Here is a 26053-nt window from a genome sequence, read left to right as displayed (position 1 = left end):
TAAAAGGGATTTTCATATTAACATGAGGAAAAAAAAAAACCTTCAATTTTCCCCAATCTTAATCTTCTGCAGTTAGATACAATAAACACACTTTTCCAAAACAAATATACAACAGGAAATATGAGGTCTTAAATCTTACCATGTTGGAATGGGCTTTTCGAGGCATTTCTTTACTGCAATACAGGTACAAAAACTTATTCATTTGTGATGTTGCCAGACGATCTCGAATTTCAAGATCCTGCACGATGAACACCTGGCGGGAGACCGGGTGCTCTAAGAGGCCGGAGTCACACTCCGGTTTGCAAGGCGGGTAGACCTCATGCTGAAACTTCACCTTCACAGACAAGAAGGAACACACAAACATTTTTACCTTTCATTTAAATTAGATTTCTTCTTTAAAATGCAAAATACCGCCCATCAATTTCTTTGAATTCTCAGCTTCTGATTCCACTTTCACAGAACAACAGAACATTCCTTCCTTTGTTCACTTTATTCATCCACATGTGCCCCACCACACAAGTTCTACTGACATCTCTCATTTGATCTTGGCAAAATCCCTATCCTTTTCAAAGTAAAACCCTGTATAAGAATAATACACAAAATTATCATCTTGCATACCTATGACATTGCTTTAAAACGAATCAGTGGCGGCAAGGTTCAAATTCCAAAGGCGGGGGGAGGATACAATGAAATGCATGGAATCTTCATCACTACAATATTTCCATGTTAAGTACCCTAATATATGACACTTGGCACAATCCCAGACAAGCTGAAAGAACTGAATGCATATGATGTCATTGGCGACCTGGACATACTGGTCTCCAGACATTCATGAAGGAGCTGACACAGGTCCTATCCAATGGGAGCCCTCCCAGATAGATACCCCAAGGCAGTGGTTCCCCAAGTGTGGTCCTGGGAAAGGTAGTATCAGAATCACCTGGGAACTCATTAAAAATGCAAATTCATGGGCCCCACCTCATACTGATTCAGAAACTCTGGGGCCCAGCAACTTGTGTTTTAACAAGCCCTCGAGGGGATTCTGATGCTTGCTCAACTCAGAGATTCCTCTAGGGACAGCCTGGGAAAACAAAAACAAAACAAAACCCCTCAAACTTCTCGGAACATTTGAGAAAGAAGTAGTAAAAGTTTTACAAGACCCTGCATTTTTCCAATCCAAAGAGCTGGGACTTATGCTCAAGACCACAAGGTTGGGGAGTAACCAAAGAACCCCCAATTAATGCTCCTACTTCAGTGGTTTTTTCCTTTCAAAATGTCATCTTACCTTGCTTAACTGTATTTCCATTAAAAAGTCATGGTTTCTTCCTTTTCCCCCACATACCATGTTACGTCCATGCCTTGTGGGTGTGTGAGAAGGTGAACTGTGGGGACTGCTATAAATGGAAAAATTAAGACAAAACAAAACAACCTTTTGTTAAAGGAAATATTCAAAGAAAAGTAATGAATGACCTCAGGAAAAATAGCAAGATAAAAAGAGAAAATAAGATTACAGACTTATCAACACATTGCCACAAACTGCGTTTCCCTATACCTAAGCCACATCTTTATGCTTTGGAGACTCTGAGAACGTGAATTTTATTACTGCCATTGTGGCAATAATCTGCCTGCTAAATATTTAGAACGACAGAAAAATCTAACTATGGTGTTGGTGTTCATATAACAAGACATGGAAAAATAAGACCTCCTGAGGAGTTCCTTATTTGGAAACTCCTTACAGTCAGAGTACAAGTCCTAAAAATCCCAATCAATACAGAAAAGAATTAAAGTTGTAAGTTTTTAAAAATTAATTTTTTAAAAGATTTATTTGACAGAGCACAAGCAAGAGAACAGAAGCAGGGGGAGCAGCAGAGGAAGAGGGAGCAGCAGACTCCCCACTAAGCAGGGAGCCCGACACAGGATTTGATCCCAGGACCCTGGGACCATGACCTGAGCTGAAGGCAGAAACGTAACCAACTGAGCCACCCAGGCGCCCCTGAGTCTTACTCATTTTAGTGAAAGTGCCTCTAACACAGGCTCCGGCACATGGTAGGTACCCAAAAAATTTGGGGGTGGCAATGAAAATCACTTAAGTGACCATATTTTAGTAAATATACAAACCCACGCAACTAACTTTACAAATGAAAAGTTTTAACATTAAAAGAGTAACATTTAAATTACATAGTTTTCAATACTACTTTATTAATAATTCTTAAAATGGCAAATTCTACAGGCACTTGGACGGCTCAGTCGTTTAAGCATCTGTCTTCAGCTCAGGTCATGATCCCGGAGTCCCAGGATCGAGCCCCACATCACTGGCCTCCCTGCTCAGCAGGGAGTCTGCTTCTCCCTCTCCCCCTCACCCCAGCTCGTGTTCTCTCTCTCTCTCAAATGAATAAAATCTTCTTTAAAAAATGACAAATTCCATGTATTTTTCTAGGAAAAGAATGGCCTATAAACAAAACAAAACTTATGTAGAAATCCACTTACATGTAACTTTTAGCTGGAGAAGTAGGAGGGACTGTTCCAAAATCCTTTCCTCCATAGAGATGCCAAACGAGAGAGACTTCTTTAACAACATAACGGACAACAGGGATGGGAAAGTGCAACGGGGCTTTGCTCGTATCCGTCTTCTTAGCGGGCTGACTAAAGTAATTCTCTCTTATTACAATTGCATCATCGACCATCACTTTTACAACTGGCTCTTCCTCCTTCTCCTAAAATAAACAGGGAACACACATGGTCTTGTATCAGTAGAGACCACTGATCATGCTGCATATCTCAAAATTTCTTGATTCTGCATCTAATAACAATATGAATACATGAAATGGGCAAGTGCTGATATTAATCATCACACTGGATACTCTGCATAATTCAGCATCAAATGAACTTTCTATTCTAGTAAATCACCCCACGAGGAGTCTTCATAGTCTTCAATCTGGCTTTTAACATTTGATAATAAAAAGGCAGTTTTAGTGGGTGTGTGCTCACGTGGGTGTGTGTGTGTGTGTGCATAGTTCTTTAATTCAGAGTCAATACTACATTGCAAACTTCACATACTTCAACATACTGACCAAATTACCATGATCCTAATAAAGAAGTTATCCTGAGTTTGACTGCTTTTATTTCTTTTTAATTTCCCAGGATGCAGTAAAACAAATTCATTCACCAAGTTACTACTGAGTGATTTAATTCATATACTCTAAACGGCGATTCATAAAGTTCAATCTAGCACCAGGGCTTACCCATTCTAGTGAACTGTGCATTCATTACATCCAGACCACACTTTTTAATGGAAGCATGACTCTCACATGGCAATTACACTTATCAACCATCTATCAGCCTTCACACAAACCACATCTTACCTTTCTCAATTCTTGGACTAGCAACCCTGGATAGCACTCCTTTCGCCATTTCCTTGCCCTGAAGAGCTATCTTAACTACGCGTAACATCTGTAGTTTAATCATCTATGCAGAAAATTTTGCCCTGAAACTAATACACTATATGTTAACTAACTTGAATTTAAATAAAATCTAAAAAAAATAATTTTTAAAAAAAACTTTGCAAAATTGAGCATTCTTCTCTGAGTTTTAGAGCCATGTGTCACAGAAATAGTAAAGTACAGCAAACATTTGCAAAGCCTCAATAATAAATTACAAAATGAAGTCATTGTGAACTGCCAAGAGTTATAAAAAAAAAATCTGAAGACTCTTTCTCAGGTACCCTTTGGTCAATTCAACTTGTAACACTACCTTAAGGCCATTTATTACCTGAATGTTTGCTCTTGGTGCAAAAAGAATGCAAAAGTCGTCATTCTCAGTGGGCGCACCTGCCATTGCATCACTAATCAAGTGGTGTGTGAACGAGGTGTAAGGAGGGCCGGGCTCCTGGGACACGTTCCCACTCTCATCTGGAAACAGGAAGAGGTCTGAACAACATGGCTCCTGAGTTTGAGATTTTTCATCCAAAACACCTAGGTAAAAAAGAATACAACACTCAATTTTGGCACATTTTGAAATATCAACAACAATAACGTTTAGTAAGCATTTTAACCACATGTCAGATACACACTACGTTGAAATGTTTTCCCCGGCCATATCTCATTTTTAACCAATTACTAATAAAAAGACTGATTATAAGTTTGAAGTTCTCTAAGAGAACAGTTAATGATGGTCTCATAAAGTCATAGCAAGCCTTAGTCATTCACACTAGAGAAGCTCAGAAATTCGGCGGCAGCTGATTAGTGTCGACTGAGTTTTCTTTAAGCCAGAACTGCATACTGACAACTCTGTTCTATGGGTGGAGACCTGGAAACTTCTGGAACAATACTGCAAAGGGAGGAACAACTGGTTACATCTGGCAGTGCCTCCCCTAAAACTATAGGAAATCTCTGCTTATATAGAGGGGAGGTGGGAGAAACAGTGGCCAAGCGGGTAGCGGTGTCCCACAATAAACAGACTACTTCATGGGGCATTGGATACCCGAACGGGCCACCTGTTCTCAGGTAGCTGACAATGTGGTTCACAAGAGACTGCACGCACGCCAAAATCTGTAATGTGAACATACATTTTTATGCATTTTAATATATAGTAGATCCACTAATTCCTTCTCCATTCCATCTGTCATTCCAGCCATGTGATATGGACTGAGAACGTGAAGATGAACAAAGTGACATCTTAGCCTCAAGAGGCTCACAGACCAGACTTTAAATTCTTCTATGGCAGCACCTTGGACTTACTCATCCTGTATAGGTGCCCGGTGCACCTGAATATTGAAGCTGCTCAGTAAATATTCATGAAACATTCTTTCCCACATAAGTAGGTTACCTGCTAATATTTATTACAGATAATGTAGTACGTAGGAAGCTGAAAGTTCCTGTTTGTTTCCTGAGTTCTAATTTACACTGAATTAGAATAAAAGTAACAATTTAACCCTAAACTTTTATAATGCCATGAGATAATTTTTAAAAATTAAGATTTCAGAACATATAGAAATGACTATGTTCATCCAATTATAAAAAAATATTTTTTTAGATAGATGATTCAAAGTATTTAGATGCTTCCAGCTGGCTTTCAGGGCTCTCCCACTGGCTGGTTCCTCTCTGCTTATCCAACTTTGCTGGCCAATTCTTTCCAATGAGAAGCAAGCTTCTGTTCCAGTAAGAGCCTGAGCTGCAAGATAATTACGGCTTCTGCATGCTTCTGTGCCTCAACGTTCATGACCTCGCCAAGACTACCTTCTCTCTCCCCTCCACATACCTACACCCCAGCCACTCTTTAAAATTAAGCCAACTCCTCTCACTTTCACTGAAATCTAATGAGACAATTCCAATTCCTTCCTATCAGTAGCTGAGGATGTGACACACTCTGAAGCACTTTCTCAGGTCATTTCTCAATCATAAATAAGAACATCAGTCTGGCTTACTGCCGATCTGTGTTAAAACTCTAAGCTAACAGAAAAGATAAGCTTGTCTTGCATTTACTCTGTGTCCCCCACAACACCCTGGCCGGTGTTTCTTTATCTACTAGACGCTCGATCAACACAAGAGGATTGACGAATAAATATCCACCAAAACTCAGACTTGTCTTTCCTTTAGTAAGTTACTTACTGCAGAATTTATAAGCATACAAATAACATAAGCTTCAAGTGAGGCCCCAGTGCTCCCGGGGAGGGAGGCCCGGCCCGTCCTACCGTTAGCCTGGGCTTGCGCAGACACAGCGGCCTGCTGCAGGTCAACCTCTTCCATAGCGTCGCTCATCAAATCACGTAACATCTGCTGGTCTGCTTCAGGAAGTACTGGACCTCGTGAGGACGAGCGACCACTGGAATCTACCTACAACCAAAACACCTAATTAAAAATAACTGAAAATGTCCTAAGAAGCAAACTACTCAGCATGATGTTGTCCTAGAAACGTGACATTTTACAAAGACACCAGAGACAGGAGCATAGCCATCGTTCACCCTTCTGCCCGGCCGCTGTCGCATTCTAAGTTGTTAACGTCATCATCACCCCAACAACTACCGGCAAACAGAAATAAGTGTGCCGTCGCCTCAAAGCCAGCACCGTGAGCCGGGGTGGTGAGGAGAGAGCACACTAGAGGAGAGAAAACACTAAGAACACTGCAGGGAGGCCTGGGGAGAAGCAGTCTCTCTCTGCAGAGCGGGAGCTGCTCAAATCTGGCAGCTGACCAACTCTCGCCCCATGGACACAAAGCCGCTAGAGGTCAGAGTCTCGTGTCTTGGAATAGACGGACACCCAAGGACAGGAAGGAGAATACACAGCAGGGGAAATCTACTAAGTGGGGACTCACAGGGCTCAACTCCAGCACTGATGCTTAACCATTTTGGTTAGTGCACTGTGGGTTCATTTAATCCAGACCACGCTTTTTAAATGGAAGCATGACTCTAAAATGAAAAGATCCAATTTGAAAGGGATAACTTAAAGTAACTTTTAATAAACTGGAGAATGTTTTTAAAAAGAAAATAAACAGTAGAGAGGGAGTGTCATTAATTGCCTTCTTATCAGTGAGAAGATAGCAAGAACAAGGAGTCAAAACCAGAAGCAAAACACCACTGAAGTGTAAGAGCATCTGAACAAAAGACAACGCAAGGCCAGGCAGACCCTTACTAGAGGCTCCATTACCTACGAGACGGAGAATCCTGCTCACAGAGCAGGCTGTGAAAAAGAATGAAAAAGCACTAAAAAGTTAAAAATGCTAAACAAACCAGACATTGTTCAATCTGTACATAAGAGAGGACAGAGAGGTGATGCTTGGGGGCACAAGAAAGCCCCGACCCAGAAATCAAAGTATCTGAGTTTTGCTGCTATTTCTGCTACTAATTTGGGCAAATCACCTAATTCTCTAACTTATTCATCTGTAAAACGGCAGTGATAATCTTTAACCTCTCTAACACACTGAGTGAAAGGAATTCACAAATGAGAAAATATGCTGAAAACCGAACTGAATCATACGTAACAAACAAAAGATAATGTAAGTCTTCTGGTAATAATACTAACACTTGTTTCTCTCCTCTCCTAAGCATTTTTACAGACGACTGGCACAGAACAAGCTCTTGCCTGCTAAATGTTTTTTCTTCCTGGAGGGGAGATGAAAATAACTCAAGTCTGGAAGAAAGTATTCATTGGCCGAAAAGATTAATGTTCTGAAACAAAGAATATCAAACAGTAGAATGGTTTTCCAAAAACACCTATGGAATCACCTTTCTAGATGCCATCACTCTGAAGGTAAAGAACAGATGGGTGATTTTTCAAAGTTTCTTTTCTACCTCATGCCGGTCACAGAGCCCTCGCGGACGCCCACGCGTCACTCACGTGGCTGCAAGGTGTCAGGGGTGAGTTAGTTCTAACGAATGATGCTGCTGGCTATACCTTCATCTTTCTGTGAGGGGCTCCAGGCTCCATCTCCACCTTGTTTGCCGCGTGTAAGTCCCCGTAGCTTGCAATGTACTGAATGAGATTCATCAATGCAGCACAAGAGTCGGAGCACGTTCTGATATGGACAATGTCACTGGAACAGTGTAGCTCGAAGCGCGGCTCAGTCTGGACGGACACAAGGGAAAAGAAATGAACAGGCTTTCCAAACAAGAGACAAAACTTTCTTGTTTTGCATAGGCTTACATTAAATAAAACAGAATTTACTTGCCAAAGGAAATGTGTATTTGTAACTGTATCCTAATTTTAAAATATTTTATCTGTTTTTGACCAAAATAATTTTACAGTAAATTCAACTCTTTAGTCTTGCCTATGAAAAATATGAGTTAAGTACAAATTTCCATTTATTTTAATAACTTACTTGCTCTCCATCAGAATCAGATTTCACTGCAGTTATGGTTAATTCCAAAAGCCCCATATCCATCACACGAACATAATCTAAAATTTTTTAATATAACAAAATATCTGAGTAAAGCTTTCAAAAAATGCGTATCCAACCAACATGTAATAAAACTAGCAGCTCTTTAAAATTCATGGCAGTTAGTGGTACAAATATTTAGAATGCAATGGAAATACACTTTCATCCTATGAAAGTCCTACAATTGCCTTTATTTTACTTAGGAACAAAATTAATCTTACATTAAATAGAGTATATATAATTCGATGCACTTAACTGATGTTCTAAGGACATTACAACTTCAAGCTGGTATTTAAAAAGATCCTTAGTTCAACAGCGTTACTTCAAACACTCTAAAATATTCACATACAAAGAATATTCATCTATCTCAGATTTTTTCAACTCTTACCTCTATTCAAATTTATAGTAACAGTATTACACTTGTCAGACAAATGCAAAGCAGCTTCATCCAAGATTATTCTGAGGAAACAATATAAAATCAACATCCAAAAAATTAACTTTGAATACATGACATGCGATCATGACATACTTAGTTGTATCATTCTTCTGATATACAAGTTAGCAAAGTCATATGTTGATTCTTACAAGTGGCATCTAACATTTCTTTAAAACTCACTGCTTCTAAGTGCTAGAAATATTTAAATGGTGTAAAGAATGAGACTGAAACATCTGCTCAAATTAATTTTAAGTTTTCAGCATTTTTTAATAGACGCCCACATTCACGAGATCTAAATTATGAAAATAAAGTGTTACCAGGTAGTATAGGAAGTTTAGATTTCTGTTTTTAAAAGTAAACTACCAATCTCAAGAATTCATTTCCTCCCTAAAAACAAAAAACAGTGATAAATAAAGAGATGGGATGAATCGTTTGAAAATGAAAAACTGAAAACCTGGATAAAGGGACATGACTATGAGTAAAAGAATGCTGATTTTTAACAAAAGGTTGAGACTTCAACCTCTGGCCAAACATCAGTTAGCCTGTTTGGAACAGCTGCATTTGGCAGACAGTGAAGTTTTTTCATTTTTACCCATGCACCTGAGAGTAGATGAGGATTTGTCCAAGGCCACACTACTCGAAACGCTGAAGGTTTCCACAGTGAGAAGAGATCGGATCGGCAAATAAAGAGGCCTAATACCAAAAAGAAACAAAGAACATCAGTCTGCTGCAACAACAGAAACTCCCTTAAAAGAGCATTTGGAACCTTAACTCTATAATTCAAATTATGTATTTTTTCAGAACTTAGTACATATTTTGAATAAAGCTTTATTTTGTTCCATTTGTGAACTGACCTATAATCAAGTGCACAGCTCCAGAGATGAACATGAAAAGTTGTAAACGAAGTTGGAGGGTTATACCCCAGAACAGGTTCGTCGGCAATACTCAAGAAGTATAAGATCTATGATCACAAAAATATAAAATGCCCTGCTTTAGAAGAGAAAAAAGTTTGGATAGGATATCCTTAATACCAATGTAAAATATCTCACAGAAAAAGCAACCATTTGTTGGAAAAAAATCATCATTTTGAAGCCATTCATTTCAAAAAGTTATCTGCAAAACCACTCTTGAGTTTGAAATGAAGAGAGAGCCCCATCTGACAAATGCAATGCTACGGAAGTCTTGAGAAAATCCTATCTTCTCCAAGAGATGATTCATATCAAAATCATGATACAAACTAAAGTATGTATAATATACTTGCACATTACTTTGCTTGAGACAATTCTTGGAAGAAAAAAAAAAACTTTGCTAAGAATGCTTACATTTCATCTGGTTTTCTATGTAATCCACCAAAGTTATTTTTCCTTAAACTATACCTAGCTCAGTCTGAAAACCAGAGATTCTCCTATATTTCTAACTAAATGAGGTTGGACGAAATCTCCCCCTTACAACTGAGTTCAGTGTTCACACCTACCATCTCTCTACCCTTGCTACACAGATCTAGGTCTCCTCAGGTTTCCTAAATGCTTTTACGAAAGCACTCTGAAAACTCTCAGGTATAAAATATTTTATTATTTTTCAGTACAAAGAAAAAGTTCCTCTTTCTAAGGAAAATGAACAAGAATCCCAGTGCAGGGGGCGCCTGGGTGGCACAGCGGTTAAGCGTCTGCCTTCGGCTCAGGGCGTGATCCCGGCGTTGTGGGATCGAGCCCCACATCGGGCTCCTCCGCTATGAGCCTGCTTCTTCCTCTCCCACTCCCCCAGCTTGTGTTCCCTCTCTCGCTGGCTGTCTCTCTCTCTGTCAAATAAATAAATAAAATCTTTAAAAAAAAAAAAAAAAAAAGAATCCCAGTGCAGTAATTTTCATTCTCAATAGAAAAGAACCAACTGTATTTCATTAATCAAACACTGGAAATTAATTACAGAAATCCTTATAAATGCCTTGAAGCATGTTAGTGGCCTAGGGAATAATTGTGAAATTATGGCACTTAGGGAGTGAGGACAAGTCAATACGTCATCTGTTGCTCCTCTATGCCAGGTGCTCTGTAGGTTCTGGGACACAGAGTGCCTTCCCTTAAATGACTTAAAAGAGAACTCTGTCTTTGAGATGTTTAGGGTCGGAACTTTAAGGTAAAAAATCAATTTCACTCTGGAGTGGTGATAATGTTCTATTTCCTAAGAGGTGGTTATACAGGAGTGTTTACGTCAATAATTCAATGCATATTCATCATTTCTGATTTGTAACTTTACAGTGTGTATTACATGTCAATATAAAGTAAAAAGTAAATATGTACATAACAACTCTCTTACCTGCTCATGCCAGCTAAGCCCAGAAGGAAGCATTCTGTGCTGGAGTGTGGCTCCTTTCAACCCCACAGCAATGAGAAATTCCTACACAGAACGACACAAAAAGTTACACTGATTACCTACATAACCCTCTAATTCAAAACCTGAAAAATTTTTGTAAGAAAATAAATGTGTTGCCTTTTATGCAATCAGTTTTAGCTAGTAATCAAACAAACGGCAAGTATTTAATGGTATAAAAAGTAAAAAACACAAACCTTCGTATTGGACTCTGACTTATCAGAGAGTATTTTAACTGCAACAGAGAGCATATTCAAAGTGTCTCCTGCAACACCATCTGAGGAACCTCTACTGAGGCCATCTTCTTCAGAGGAGTAAATAGTAGGTTCCAACCAGTGTGGACGGGTGGAACTGGGCAGTCGTGTTTCTGTAGGAAGAATCGCTCCATCTACTACGCCTACATCGACAATGAGGTGACAATATAACAAAATGATAACCTGAAATTAGTTCACAGGCTTTTACAACCCCCCCAAAAAAATCCACATGCTTCCATTGGATATAATACAATCCTGGAGGCAGAATGACCAAGAACCAGCTTGGCATTAATAACCTGTACCTCTCTGCTAATGTTGGTATGACTGACAGTACCCTACTTAAAAAAAAAAAAAATTAAGATATGAAATGTTAGGAAAATTAAATAGAAAAATCTGATAAACATTAAGACTACATATTGTTTTCTATACTTTGGGGGGAAAAAAGAATGTATCTTCCATTCACAGGGTAACAGGGAATGTGCTCAAAAGATGGTAAATCCTTTCTGTTACCAAAAAGGAAATGCTGCTTAAAAGAGAGTAACAAATATAAAGTTCCATCAACTCATCAGTGGATAATAATATATGGTACATTCATAAAGTGGAATATTATCTGGCAATAAAAGGAATAAAATACTGTTACACTTGGATGAACCTTAAAAACATCACGTCAAATTAAGGATGTCAGCCACAAAAGACCATGTATCATGATTCCATAAGCATCCAGAATACACAATCCACAGAGGCAAAGTAGATTAGAGGTTATTTAGTGCTGGGGGGTGGGAGGTTACAACCAAAGGGTGCACAGCCTGTTTTGGGGGTGATGGAAAGGTTGATCGTGATGCTGGTTACAATTCTGTGAAATGGATAGTTTAAATGGCCGAATTGTATGGTACATGAACTACTGTACCTCAAGAGAGTTGCTGCCCAGAAAAAGCATAAAGTCAACTCCTAATTTATGATAAGTATTACTTTGACAGTGGAATCAGAACACCCCACAGAATTTCAAGCTATACCACAAAGCGGTAATCACCAAGACAGCAGGGTACTGGCACAAAAACAGACACATAGACCAATGGAACAGAATAGAGAACCCAGAAATGGACCCTCGGCTCTTTGGGCAACTAATCTTTGACAAAGCAGGAAAAAACGTCCAGTGGAAAAAAGACAGTCTCTTCAATAAATGGTGCTGGGAAAATTGGACAGCTACATGCAAAAGAATGAAACTTGACCACTCTCTCACACCATACACAAAAATAAACTCCAAATGGATGAACGACCTCGATGTGAGACAGGAATCCATAAAAATCCTAGAGGAGAACATAGGCTGCAACCTCTTTGACATCGGTCACAGCAACTTTTTTCATGACACATCTCCAAAGGCAAGAGAAACAAAAGAAAAAATGAACTTGTGGGACTTCATCAAGATAAAAAGTTTTTGCACAGCCAAGGAATCAGTCAAAAAAACTAAGAGGTAGCCCACGGAATGGGAGAAGATATCTGCAAATGACACTACAGATAAAAGATTAGTATCCAAGATCTACAAAGAACTTCTCAAACTCAATACACGGGAAACAAATAATCAAATAAAAAAATGGGCAGAAGATATGAACAGACACTTTTCCAATGAAGACATACAAATGGCTAACAGACACATGAAAAAACGTTCAACATCATTAGCCATCAGGGAAATTCAAATCAAAACCACATTGAGATACCACCTTACGCCAGTTAGAATGGCAAAAATTGACAAGGCAAGAAACAACAATTGTTGGAGAGGATGTGGAGAAAGGGGATCCCTCCTACATTGTTGATGGGAATGCAAGTTGGTACAGCCACTTTGGAAAACAGTGTGGAGGTCCCTTAAAAAGTTAAAAATTGAGCTACCCAATGATTCAGCAATTGCACTACTGGGTATTTATTCCAAAGATACAGACGTAGTGAAGAGAAGGGCCATATGCACCCTGATGTTCATAGCAGCATTGTCCACAATAGCTATATTGTGGAAGGAGCCGAGATGCCCTTCAACAGATGACTGGATTAAGAAGATGTGGTCCATATATACAATGGAATATTACTCAGCCATCAAAAAGAACGATTTTTCAACATTTGCTGCAACATGGACGGGACTGGAGGAGATAATGCTAAGTGAAATAAGTCAAGCAGAGAAAGACAATTATCATATGGCTTCACTCATTTATGGAACATAAGAAGTAGGAAGATTGGTAGGAGAAGAAAGGGAAGGAGGAAGGGGGGTAAACAGAAGGGGGAATCAACCATGAGAGACTATGGACTCTGGGAAACAAACTGAGGGCTTCAGAGGGGAGGGAGGTGGGGGATTGGGATAGGCCAGTGATGGGTATTAAGGAGGGCACGTATTGCATGGAGCACTGGGTGTTATATGCAAGTAATGAATCATGGAACTTTACATCAAAAACTAGGGATCTACTGTATAGTGACTAACATAATAAAAAATTATTAAAAAAAAAAGAACACCCCACAGAAAATTTCTAATATGAGAGTTCTGTTCTCAATAGATTTTCTTTATTAGGGGCCACCTGGGTGGCTCAGTTGGTTAAGCGTCTGCTTTCAGCTCAGATCATGACCCAGGATGCTGGGATCAAGCCCCACATCCGGCTCCCTGCTCAGTAGGGAGCCTGCTTCTCCCTCTCCCTCTGCCCCTCCCCCCACCCTGTGCTAGCTCACGCAAGGGCACACGCACTCTTTCTCTCAAACGAATACCGAAAATCTTTAAAAAAAAAAAAACTTTATTAAACAGAATTTAAATGGGTTCACAGAGATGAACAGAACACACATCCAACATGTGTCCTACCTTTGTGGTACAGACTGAGACTGCTGCAATGAAGGCAGATGTAGTGCTTGTCATCACAGCCTTCATACTTGGTCACACAAAACAAGGAACCACTGTTGAACTCTAACCAGAATTCACCATGCTTATTTTCCAACAGCTCTCCATTATCTTGCTAATAAAAAGATCAGAGAAACAGAGGAGTCATTATTTAAATGCAGAAAAGTCAGAATGCCCCTTGGGTTGCTCCCTCCTGATTCAGCCTAGAGGATTCTCCCACATGGCGGCAAAGCTGTCTGATTCTCAAACCACACACCCTGGTCGCACGAAATGCTGTGCGGGGTCTCCTCTGCAGAATGAATCCCTGTGCTTCACCCTCCTCTGTAACAGGTAAACTACTAGTGATCACCTCAGCAGCAGAACTAGCACTTTGCCAAAAGAAGGTCCATACAAGGTTTGTCTTATGATCCGCAGTGAAAAGCTCGCTCTCCAAAGCTGCTGTCACTGCAGAGTGACTCAGAACCCCGACCTTCTTCGGGCACTGAAACAACCTCCCGCTACCTGGATGATGGCGGGTGTAACCATGGCACATTTAAAATAAGATATATCTGAAACAACACTTCGGCTCTGCAAATCCTTACCCTGACATCTGTAAACACTGCCATTAGTCCATGGTTAATACTCAGAAGAACCGAGAGAAAACTCTGCGCGTTCTTGTTCTGAGAGTCTAGTTTTTTTTTCCTACGGGAACGGTAGTTGGGATCGACTGTAGAAAAATACTGCAACGTCTCCTCCTCGGATCCACTTTCCTCATCTGTGAGAAATAAATGTCATAGTGATATGGTTTTGACAGCTACGGAAATAAACTAGCCACTGGAATATTATCACAAAAATACTTATCCTACAACCTGTTTTTTTACCAAGAATCTGGCATGACAATAAAAATGTATTTTCTGTATTTTTCTCTTTCCCACTGAACTTAATGTACATACTATCACTATAAAGATAACATAATTGATAATATTCTCAATATGTAGATAAAAGTGGAGAATTACTATAAATTACTAAAAGATATTATAAAATATAGTTACAAGGGGAAAATATCCAAGAAACATTTTAAAATCTATCAACTGAAAAGGTTACTATTTTATTGATAAACCCGGCATTTTAAGTCAGAACAAATTTAAAATATATTACCGTAGTGAACTGTGGATTTAAATGGACTAAAACTATCTTTGTTGAAGGTATTAATCAGCTGACTGGCTACAGAAAGACCAATACCATAGGAAATATTTTCAAATGTCTCCACTGGTGAAGGAGCTGTTGGTTCCCACAGCAGCAAGTCATTAAAGATCCTATGGAAAACAAAAGTTGAAAAATACATAACTCGTAGTTCAACTGAAAGGAAACTCAAGAACATGTCTTTAAGAAGTCACATGAATAATAATTTTTCTAAATAGGAATTAGAAATTAGATTCTACAAAGCAGCTTTTTCTTTAAAAGCATTAATTAGGTCCTTTCAATGGAAAAGCTACTGATGCGGTTCTACTGCAGTGAGAAAGGACTGTACAATTCAGTACCAAATTACCTATCTCCCTGGTTTTACCTGTGTTGTGTGCAAATTACATACACCTAAATGCACTTAAAAGGAGGAAGTTAATTTAAGAATCTGTAAAGAACAAAGGAAAGACTGTTCACACAGGAGAGCACTCTGTAAACTGTAACACACCACACACTGTCCCATCTGACACCCCCCCCCCAAACCCATGGGGCAGCCAAGGAAAAATCATTACTCTGACTTCACACTTACAGCAACTGCCTCATAAAGGTTAAGTGCCTTGCCCAAGGTCACACAGCTAATTTGTGGGAGGACTGGGGCCACAGCCCGGATCTCCTCCAGGTCTCAGTTCAGCTCTCCTCATTACTCACTGTTCCTAGGGATAACGGCTTTCTCTCTCTCTCTCTCTCTGCCACAGAAAGCACAACTTCTCTGGGAAGTGGGCATGGACTAAGAATGCATATGAAACAGGGAACAAAAAGAGGAAACCCTCTACTGGCTGCACAGCCAAGTCAATACTGGTGATTAATGGGTGGTATACATCAAGCCAGACTACCAGCACATCCTACTTTTTCAAAGAAATATCACTACTCAGATGCCCTCCTGCTCCTACCCCCTCACCCCATGCGATCACCCCTGCTCTACATTTTCAGAATTACTCAGACTTCACTATGTCCTCTCTGAAGTCTGTTGTTAGATCTGGACCCACAGTGAATCCTTCACATACATAACTCAGTCGTGGCGCCTGTAACAGTATTTTCTTGCTTCCCTTTCTGAGACTGTAGCCTCTCAGAGAGGGCCTTAGGTCCTGGTCATCTTTATATGTGCCTAGCACGGTGGCTGTCATGTAGCAGGCGCTGAGGCCTTGATGAAAGGACCAGTGGATGACTCACATGGCAGGACTGCCAAAGGCACAGACTCACCGTAAAGCCTAGTGTGAATACCAATCAAGGTGCCAAGCGATGACGTAACCCTGGCCCTTGCTGTGAGAAGCCACTTGTCTAGGAACTTCCCGGGGCCAATCCCTAAGCTTCTGAAGCCCTAGAAAGTATAAACCAGAACTGAGTACCGTGACTCTCGGTAGACTGAAATCCTCACCCTAAAAGCTCTCCGTGTGGAACCATCAGTAGGTGAAGAATACCAGAGATACTGGGCAGAAATAGGTCTCATCTCAGACACAATGACGGCTATGCCCCCAAACTGTGGTATTCACTGGCTCACTGCCTTCTTGGGTACAGTGCCCACAGGACAAAGAAACAAAAGAGTCTAAACCCAGCTCTTACTCTAAACTCCTCTGAAAATAAATAATGAAGATATAAAATGAAGAATTTTCTCAGGAAATGCCCTTCCTTTACCTTATTCCCTAAACCATTCTTTATATCTTCATAGGTTAGAGAAACTATTACTTTATGTAAAACCTGGAGTTCTTAAATATAAGTTTTATGGGATTTTGCATTTTCCTTATTTACATTTTGGTCTAAACACAGTCTTGATATCATTAATACTGTAAAACATTGGATGATATTTTTTTTTTAAAGATTTTATTTATTTATTCGACACAGATAGAGACAGCCAGCGAGAGAGGGAACACAAGCAGAGGGAGTGGGAGAGGAAGAAGCAGGCTCATAGAGGAGGAGCCTGATGTGGGGCTCGATCCCATAACGCCGGGATCATGCCCTGAGCCGAAGGCAGACGCTTAACCGCTGTGCCACCCAGGCGCCCCCTGGATGATATTTCTAATACCAAGAAAGAAAACACTTAAGATATTTAAGGACACAGAGGCACCTGGGTGGCTCAGTCAGTTAAATGGCCAACTCTTGGTTTCAGTTCAGGTCATAATCTCAGGGTTGTGGAACTGAGCCCTGGGTTGGGCTCCTCACTCAGTGGGGAGTCTGCTTGGGATTCTCTCTCTCTCAAATAAATAAATCTTAAAAAAAAAAAAAAAAGATATTTAAGGACATATTACCATGATTCTGTGGCTATGGGCCTGAAACATAATACACAAATATCTGATTTAACAAAGCTAGTGAAAATTCTTTTAGAGTCTAAAGGACTTTAATGGAAAAAATTCTCCTCTACCTGAGACCGTCTATCTAAAAAGAGTCTGTTGACTAAGACACTAAAGGAATAAACCAAGATCTTTTTTTTTATTATGTTAGTCACCATACAGTACTTCATTCGTTTTTGATGTAGTGTTCCATGACTGTTTGCATAAATAAACCAAGATCTTAAAATGTATGAGTTGGTTGTATCTCCTGCTCAGAAAGTTATTTTTTTAATGTATGAAAATAAAAACTAAAAATAAATTTAAAAAATTATATAGATAAAAGGGCAATATTGAAACATTTAGCAACACTCAAATGGGGTGTGAGGATTAGGTAATGCAGGATATTAGTTTTCTCATTCTGACGGCTGAATCATGATTGTGTAGACGAACATCCTCGTCCTTGGGACATACGCACTCAAGTGCTCAGGGACGGGCGGCAGGCCAGTGGCTTACTCTCAGGTGGTTCGGGGGGGAAAAAGCTCTTTGCTCTATACGTGCGACTTCTCTGTAAGTTTGAGAATACTTGAAAACTTTAAAATAATATTAACTCAAAAAAATAATAAAAATAAAATATTAACTCAAAATAAAAATAGACCTATTCAAAGCCAAATAAGGGGCAAAGAAGTGCCACCCCGAAGAACTTAGATATGTGATTTAGAAGACGCACAGGGTGAGGGAGCACTTCCACATCTATATATCTGTAGGTACCTGAGAGCCAGAGAAGGGGGCAGAGTAAGGTAGAACAGAAACACTCCTCAGCAACCACTATTTAACCAACTCTGCAGAACAGATACTCTCGCGTTCCCTGATTTGAGCAATCAACGGCCCCACCGCCATACTGACGGACGCCCCCCATATGCTAACCATTGGCTCCCTGGGAATACTCTCCAGCACACCTAAGAAGTCTGCTCCCATCAGGTGAGCTCTATGTTCTGTATATTCACCAAGTGTCAACTGTGTTTGGCCTTGAATGGGCTCATCTCACCTGTATTTATGGCTGTAAATATACTTTAACTCAATATTATGCTAACAGATGACTTAAATATACAGACCGAGGTGGAAAAAATCTTAAAAACCGAGAAGGATTTTGCACTCAGATTCCTTTGAAACTATTTTTTCACTAACTGAAAATTGTAGACAAAATCTTTCAGGTATACATTGTGTAAAACTTCCAACCTATGGCTCATATTAAAAGGAAGGAAAAAAAAGGCTTTGTATTTAAAAAAGAAGTTGTAGTGAACTTTTTTTTTTTTAAAGATTTTATTTATTTGACAGAGAGAGACACAGAGAGAGAGGGAACACAAGCAGGGGGAGTGGGAGAGCGGGGAGCCTGATGCGGGGCTCGATCCCAGGACCCTGGGATCACGACCTGAACCGAAGGCAGATGCTTAACGACTGAGCCACCCAGGCGCCCCTAAGTGAACATATTTATAAACTGAATGTTTAAGGTGCATATTTCTGTTCTGATGTCCCAATTTAACCAACAGCCACCTGCTCAAGCAAATGCAGAAAGAGAAAGAACGGGATTAAGCTCTTCTGACCTCTGGGCTAGACCCTGAACTAGCTGTTTCATTTTGCTCAGTCTTAGCCTCGCACATCTGTCAACTCTTGGTCAATATTCCTAACCATAAAAGAAGAATGGTCTAGAGATCAGTGGTTCCTAAACTTTAGATCATGTGTAACAGCTAAAAAAAAGAAAAAAAAAAAAAACTGTAAAAGCCTTCAGATACGAATTTATAAATTAAAGGTTTCTACTTATATACAGTAAGTATAATATAAAATAAATATAAAAATATAAAAGACTTTAGGGGCACGTGGGTGGCACAGTCAGTTAAGCTGCCAGTTCTTGTTTTCAGCTCAGGTCATGATCTCGGGGTTATGGAATTGGGTCCTATGTGGGGCTCCATGTTCAGGGCAGAGTCTGCTTGAGATTCTTTCTCCCTCTCCCTCTGCCTTTTGCACTTGCGCACATGCTCTTGAAAATAAATCAATCGTTAAAAAAATAAAAGATTTTTTTTTTTAAGCTAAACAGAGGAACTAACATTTTTTTCCTACACCTCAATGGACTATCCTGTGACTCTCATCAAGACAACTGAACTAAGCAGATCTTTCTGGAACTTAGTTTTCTGATTCTAAGACCAAGAATCCTGGTCACTGGTAGGCAGTAAGACGATCCGGAGCTTAATATGAACAGTTAAGGAATAAAGGGTCAGAGATATCTGATATCAAGTAAGTGTACAGTAGAAACAACATGCAGCTTCTAAAGAGTAACACAAAGGAGAATCATGTGTCTTACATATGAGAAGCTAGTGATGACCGACACTAAGAACATCTTCTTCTAGAAAAGCACATGACCATCTTTCAGGTATGCTACAGAAGCGGCTTCAGTGAATAGGAATTCCGGAGGACAGTACCAGAAGACTACTGAGTGCTTACTGTATGCCAGGCGCTATTCTCCGAACTTCTCAAGTGCTGTATCGTCTAATCCTCCAAACAACCCCTTGAGACAGGTTCAAGTATCATCTACATTTTACAGATGAGGAAACTGAGCTTAGGCCAGGTAAGCTGTGAAGGTCTTCAGAGTCTAGGCTCTTTTAACTCTAGAATGCTATTTATTTCAGCATATTTGCTTGGTATGTATATTAAGGATATTTGTAATCAATTTAAATTGTGATATACAAGTTGACAAGCATGAGTTATATAATTCCAACAAGATGCTTTTTTAAACTCTGAAAAAGGGATGCTCCTTGTACAAAGACTCTAGGATTCTGATTCTACCCTGGCACCTGCTAGCCCTCCATACAGGGGTCTCCCAACTCTTTTCATGTCACTGAGCACAGAGAAGACATTTGCTCAGTACTCTGTGGTAAGGTGACAGAGAGCAAACAGCCAACAAAGGTGGAGGGAATAAACATCTCACATACAAGTAACCCAGTCACCAGACACACTGGTTAGGAAACTCTGCTATGACAACAGCCCATCGTAACAGTTAACAGTTTTGTAATCAACACCACACAAAGTACCCAGAGATGGTAGATAATACTAAAGCAAGGAAAGAAAAGGGGGAAGTGGGGAAACAGTGAGGCAGTTAGGCAGAAAAGTCCAATCCCAAAGGCTCAACTAAATGTGTTTAAACTCACCTATTATAAAGCTTCTCATAAAAGCTTTTATTAGGTAGTGTTATATGAATGTTGGGTAAAGTAAGTTCCAGGACATAGTGAGAATTGCTGATTGCTTTATCTTGAAACTCTGTCATTTCCACAGGGTCTCCTGGCATCACCATCTAAAATACAATAGTACAAAAAAAGCATCAAATAACCATTTCATGTTTAAAATAATAGTAGCATCTTCTTGCCCTATCCATGGGACTTTATGGGACTTTATATGTAAACAAACAAATAAGCATGTAACTTTTAACCAAGAAAGAAGGAAATATTCAGTCTTAGAGTTAAGAGCCTAGCAATAACAGTATACAAAGTGCTTCTTCAAAAACAAAGAATGAAAAGGACTGCTGCATGGTAAAGGGTAATTCCTTCGCTGCTCACTCATATTTTACCTGCTCGTTTTCAAACATGACTCTACGAGAGGAGAAGGGAGATGGGGCTGGTCTTCGCAGATCACAAACGTCCTTCAGGGAGTGAGCACCCCCTTCCTCCTCCTCCTGATAGTGGCCATCACTCTCTTCCTCCTCAGCAGCTATTCTCTCCAAAATGGAATGCACAGCTGGCGGATTTAATTTCAGTACGATTCTGACAGCAAAGACAATTTAAAAAATCAAGCTCCCAGCGTGAACAGCAAGGCTTTAACCTTTCTACACTCGGATACAAAGACCACTGACGATAGAATTCAGCTTCTCTACGAAGTCTAATTATGTCTCACGTAAGCACTTCTGAGGGTGCTACAAACTTCAAAACGTCGAATGGATGAAACACAAGAAGGGCATTAACATTTCATACTTGGCTAACTGAAAATCTGACTTTGTGTGGATATAAGGTTATCTTTCAATTTCATTAACAGCTGGCAAATTTTACCTGAGAATTGTATTGATTTTCATGAAACCAACTGCTTCTGGGGTCTGTTCTGCTATTATAGAATATTACACATTCTCTAAGAGACCTTCCATCATAGAAATTGCTCAAATGGAAAAAGAGAAGCTGATAAGAGAATAACTTAGAACTGCAACAACAAAGCAGCATTTTCCTTCAGGAATTTCAGTAACGAAAGGCTTGCCTTGTTGCTGTACTGAAGCTGCAAACCTGAGGTAAGACGCCCTGGGCCCCTGCTTTCCCACTCCCTGCACATCACTAGCAAAGGCTCTGCAGTTTCCTTCCCAACACTGTCGTGAGGAGGCGTGGTGCCTTCAAACCAAGCCCCTGTGGGGCATCTACAATGGTTCTTCCCCCTAAGTAAGTGATGCCAGTTGGTTCCCATTAGGAACAATCATGACTTTCCTAATTTATAGACGTCCTAATGTAAACTGTGTGATGAAAACTCAGGCACTAAACTGCTCATTCTCAGGCACGTCCTGATCACACCCATCCTAAGAGCCTGCTAGGTCTGATACACAGGGGCAGGTACAAAAAAGGCTGGGGGGGGAAATAGCACACAAAAACGTCACTTTAATTCTCAGGTATCAAATATTCAGTTTTTAATATAATAAAAAGTCATTTCAAGTAAACTAAGTCCTTTTAAATATATCCAAGCCCACTATCAGACTATTAAATTAATAGTCTTGTTACAATATATAATATATGACTAACAAATATGTTAATGATTAATAATCTCTAATAAATATAATAATTACTTTATTAATTCTAAGAAATCCTGAAGCAGTGATTCTTGACAGCTACCTGCACACTGGAATCACCTGGTGTAATTTTTAGACTATCCTGACACCCAGGCTCTGTCCCAAAATCTCAGGGTGGGGCCCGTGAGTCCATATTTTGTAAAGGCTCCCCAGATTTGAAAAACAGTGTCCTAAACCAATCATGGACTATAAAATTCACTTGACAACTAACCAAATGATGCCATGTAAGTCTTCTACTGTAGCCCTGAACTATTTTTTTTTAAATGGTTAATGATTCTTTTGTCCCCTAATCAAACAGGGTAACCTGAGACCAGGGAACACATTTTATACCTCCATCTCTCACAACATTGACAGACACCTTTCACAGAGTAGTACACTCAATATGCAGTTTTCAATTTAACTTGTCCATCCTTCTCTGTGTTCTCTCATCAGGGCTGAGTATTTTTAAATTAATAGCCAAAATGTCGATTAAAAGTACTACAGCAGGGGCACCTGGGTAGTGCAATCGGTTAAGCAACCGACTCTTGGTTTCGGTTCAGGTCATGATCTCAGGGTCCTGAGATCAAGCCCTGTGTGGGGCTCCTGGTCAGCACATGGAGTCTGCTTAAGATTCTCTCCCCCTCTGCCCCTCCCCCCACCCACACACACTCTAAGTAAATCTTAAAAAAAAAAAAAAGTACCACAGCATTTTTGAAAGGATCTCATTACATGTCTACCATATACACCTGCTTACTCACCGTGGCCAGTCGAAGTCATCTGAGGACGCTGTATCTCCATCCACTCCGCTAGACACGTGGAAAAACTTCACAGATGGTTCTCCTTTATCTTCCTGGAATGACCCTAATAAAACAAGACTGATGAACTAAAAGGCATTTCTTCCCAAGAGCTGAAAGAAGAGATAGTTTCCTCCTAACACAAGCAAAGATCTTCTAAATCAGGGACATAGGGCAGCATTAAGTTGCACAGCACTTATTCTTTTGTACCTATTTCATGGGTACCTGTGGGGAGACAGGAGGAGCAGATAAAGACGATGTCTTCTGTTCAAGCTCAAATTCTGAGCTACCGAGTTTAATGGGTCAGGTGCATAATCGTAACGTAGTAAAAACAGCAACTGCCACTTACTGCCACTGAATGCTTATCTACATAAAAGTTTATATGGTTAATCTAGGAACACGGAGATAATAACTATATTTCTTAAATGTTTTGTACGAAGCACTTTAAGAATTACTTCCATTTACAATAACCCCTATGTATGCTTTTGCAGTCCATTTTACAAGGAATGACTTTCCTCCAGAATAATGAGTTTGTTCCCACTGTGGATAAGATCAGACAACCCCTACAGACCATTTCATGAAGTCATCATCAGCAGGTCAACTGTAAGTATCTCTAAATACATGTAAAACTCAGAGCAAGGGAAAAAACCTTGCAGCCTATTCCCTGAGATGGAGGAGCAGGATAGGGTGGCAGGGGAGGGTGTGGTTATGGGGGTGTGGTGGCAGAGGCAGGTCGTTTAGGAACCACAAATAAAACGTCAGAATCTTCCAGAGTTCCCCATAGAACTGGTTTACCCTAAGTGAGTATATATTCTGTTAGATGACAAAAGCAAATACAGAAAAACTGTCAATAGGTTTTACAAAGAAAAGTCACCAGAGATTAGTATGATTGAAAGCTAAAGTGTGAGACTTCAGTTTGAATCTTGATTCTGCCATTTACCACCCCATGGTCTCAGAAGGTACCTCTTCCTAAGTCTATGAATTCCTCACTTATAAGTGATAAAAATAATTGGAAATAATAAGCCTACCATAACCATGACGATGACAGGAAACCAGTAATGTGTGTGAAGTGCTTAGTACAGTACCTAACACAGAGTGACATTCAAGAAATTCTGGTTACTTTCAGCCTTACAACAAGTAAGTAGTCAGGTGGCAATAAAAATGTAAGCTAAAAGGGCGCCTGGGCGGCTCAGGTGGTTAAGCATCTGCCTTCAGTCCTGGGATCCAGCCCCCTGTCAGGCTCCCTGCTCAGCGGGAAGCCTGCTTCTCCCTCTTCCTTTGCCCCCTCCTTTATTCATGCTCTCTTGCACGTGTGCTTGCTCTCGCTCTCGCTCTCTTCTACCCTCTCCATCTCCTCCCCTCTCTCTCAAATAAAACCTTAAAAAAAAAAAAAAATCTAAGCTAAAGCACTATACTCCCCTGTAGAAAGTATTTTAATGAAGTGGATAATCATGCTTAGTAATTTTAAAAAAGTTAATTCTATCACATATTGGTATACAATAGTGGAAAGAAGTCTTTGCTCTTGCTTTCTCACAGCGTCTGATGTTACTGTGTTGGGGGCTGCCATATACTTTCTCATGAGGTTTGCTTGAGTAGTTGTTTGTTTCTGGTCTGGCTCTTACCAGCACGTTCGATCTTACCTACTAATTCTCTAAAGGTAAGCTCCAATTTACTTTGTTCTGGGGTTGATCCTCCTATAAATTCAGTCTTAAATTCTAGGTCTGTGAATGCTAAATGAAGGATCTCCTTCTGAAGTGACTTCTTAAACCATGGTCCTCTTTCTTGATCTGATCGAAGATCAGGTATCGGGAAGCGAACAGAAAGGTTTAACGCCGGTGTGACAACTTGTACTGATATCCGACAATTTGCAGGATTATGTGAATCATCCAGAAATACTTCAGTGAAAGCCTTGTGCTAAAACACAAAATATCAAAAATATGTCAAAACATCAAATAAGGTAAACATAGATGACATTAATATTCAACATTACAATATGTATAATCACTATTTCCTCATTCAGTATAATGCATTAAAATACAATTCAAATTAGCTACTACCATAAAAATTCAGCGTAATGAAATTTTATAATGTAATAGCTATTGATAAAACTTCAAATAACTGGCAAAAGTTAAATCAAGTCAAAATCAATCAATCAAAATATAAACTGAACCAAAGTGAAGACACAGGTGCTATAGATGTATACATACATTCCTATAGACTAAAAACAGCATGTAAATTAGGTTATCAATAAATCCAATATAGTTAAAAATCAATTCAACATTCAATCTGAAGGATTTATCTACTAACATCCTACTTTAAAGACTTGATGTGAAATAAGATTAATTATGCCAAATGCAAGGGCCCATCCCCAACTTTTTATTTCCAGGACTAAGCCTAGAGCCTGGCACAGCCTAAGTTCTAAATATTCACCAAATGACTCGCTCTGAGCTCCCATCCAACCCAAGGATATGAGCCCATCAAATGACCCTTAGAAACCAAGACACATATGCACCCTCTACTCAAAGCCATGTTACAACAGAAGGATCGAAGAACATTTTCAGAGAAAGTATTTGTTTTTTGGTTTTGTTTTGTTTTTTTCTAAAATGTACTGAAGAAGTTTATAAAGCTTTAGCCCAGAGCACACTGCAGGTGATAACATTCCCCCAGTTAGGAATCAGCGTCTAACCTCCTGAATTAGGGAGTTCTTTTCTTAACCCAGACTGGGATTTTTAGCACATCTATGCTTTCTCTTCCCTCTTGCCCTTTGTAATACTAACCCCCACCCCCAGAAAAAATAACCCAAGAGATTAAACCATCATAGATACGGCTAACAGAAAATACGCACACCAGCCCCACAGAACTTGAAATAACTAGTAATTGGTGACAACAAAATGCTGATATAATGTGAATACCCACCACTAATTAAGGGAGAAGCAAGTAAGGAGAAAAATAGCTCTTCCCTTTTCTTTTTAACCAAAGTTGTCTCTACCTGTTCCTGGTCTGAGAGTCCCCCAATTCCAGCCCAAAACTCCTAACAGACTTCATGCAAATCTGACTTACTTGAATTGCTTAGAAAAGACACCATGCACCAGACAGATCTAAGTAAAAGTGACCTCACGTGATGCTCTATAGCACAACGCTA

The 26053-nt window shown here is 39.7% G+C and overlaps 1 protein-coding gene across 4 annotated transcripts in view; it reads right to left on the bottom strand.

Moving 5' to 3' along the window:
- ATG2B (autophagy related 2B) overlaps nucleotides 1-26053 on the bottom strand; it is a 72642-nt gene that overhangs the window by 17230 nt on the left and 29359 nt on the right. For 2 of the 4 annotated variants that reach the window (XM_026515351.4, XM_026515352.4), the window contains exons 15-33: nucleotides 24552-24825; nucleotides 22876-22978; nucleotides 20888-21080; nucleotides 20472-20614; nucleotides 14924-15081; nucleotides 14368-14540; nucleotides 13751-13901; nucleotides 10864-11063; nucleotides 10613-10693; nucleotides 9157-9263; nucleotides 8903-8995; nucleotides 8255-8325; nucleotides 7810-7886; nucleotides 7386-7556; nucleotides 5687-5828; nucleotides 3766-3968; nucleotides 2485-2711; nucleotides 1283-1391; nucleotides 140-334 (exon numbers count right to left, since the gene is read on the bottom strand). In XM_026515351.4, the coding sequence (XP_026371136.1) occupies nucleotides 140-334; nucleotides 1283-1391; nucleotides 2485-2711; nucleotides 3766-3968; nucleotides 5687-5828; nucleotides 7386-7556; nucleotides 7810-7886; nucleotides 8255-8325; nucleotides 8903-8995; nucleotides 9157-9263; nucleotides 10613-10693; nucleotides 10864-11063; nucleotides 13751-13901; nucleotides 14368-14540; nucleotides 14924-15081; nucleotides 20472-20614; nucleotides 20888-21080; nucleotides 22876-22978; nucleotides 24552-24825 (2871 nt within the window). The remainder of the gene's footprint in view (nucleotides 1-139; nucleotides 335-1282; nucleotides 1392-2484; nucleotides 2712-3765; nucleotides 3969-5686; nucleotides 5829-7385; nucleotides 7557-7809; nucleotides 7887-8254; nucleotides 8326-8902; nucleotides 8996-9156; nucleotides 9264-10612; nucleotides 10694-10863; nucleotides 11064-13750; nucleotides 13902-14367; nucleotides 14541-14923; nucleotides 15082-20471; nucleotides 20615-20887; nucleotides 21081-22875; nucleotides 22979-24551; nucleotides 24826-26053) is intronic. The other 2 variants (XM_057318379.1, XM_044389942.3) reach the window with 2 other exon arrangements.

This window comes from Ursus arctos, unplaced genomic scaffold (genome assembly GCF_023065955.2).
Source record: "Ursus arctos isolate Adak ecotype North America unplaced genomic scaffold, UrsArc2.0 scaffold_25, whole genome shotgun sequence".
NCBI classification, from domain to species: domain Eukaryota; kingdom Metazoa; phylum Chordata; class Mammalia; order Carnivora; family Ursidae; genus Ursus; species Ursus arctos.
The sequence above is the reverse complement of the archived record's forward strand: the minus strand, read 5'-3'. Positions and strand labels throughout refer to the sequence as shown.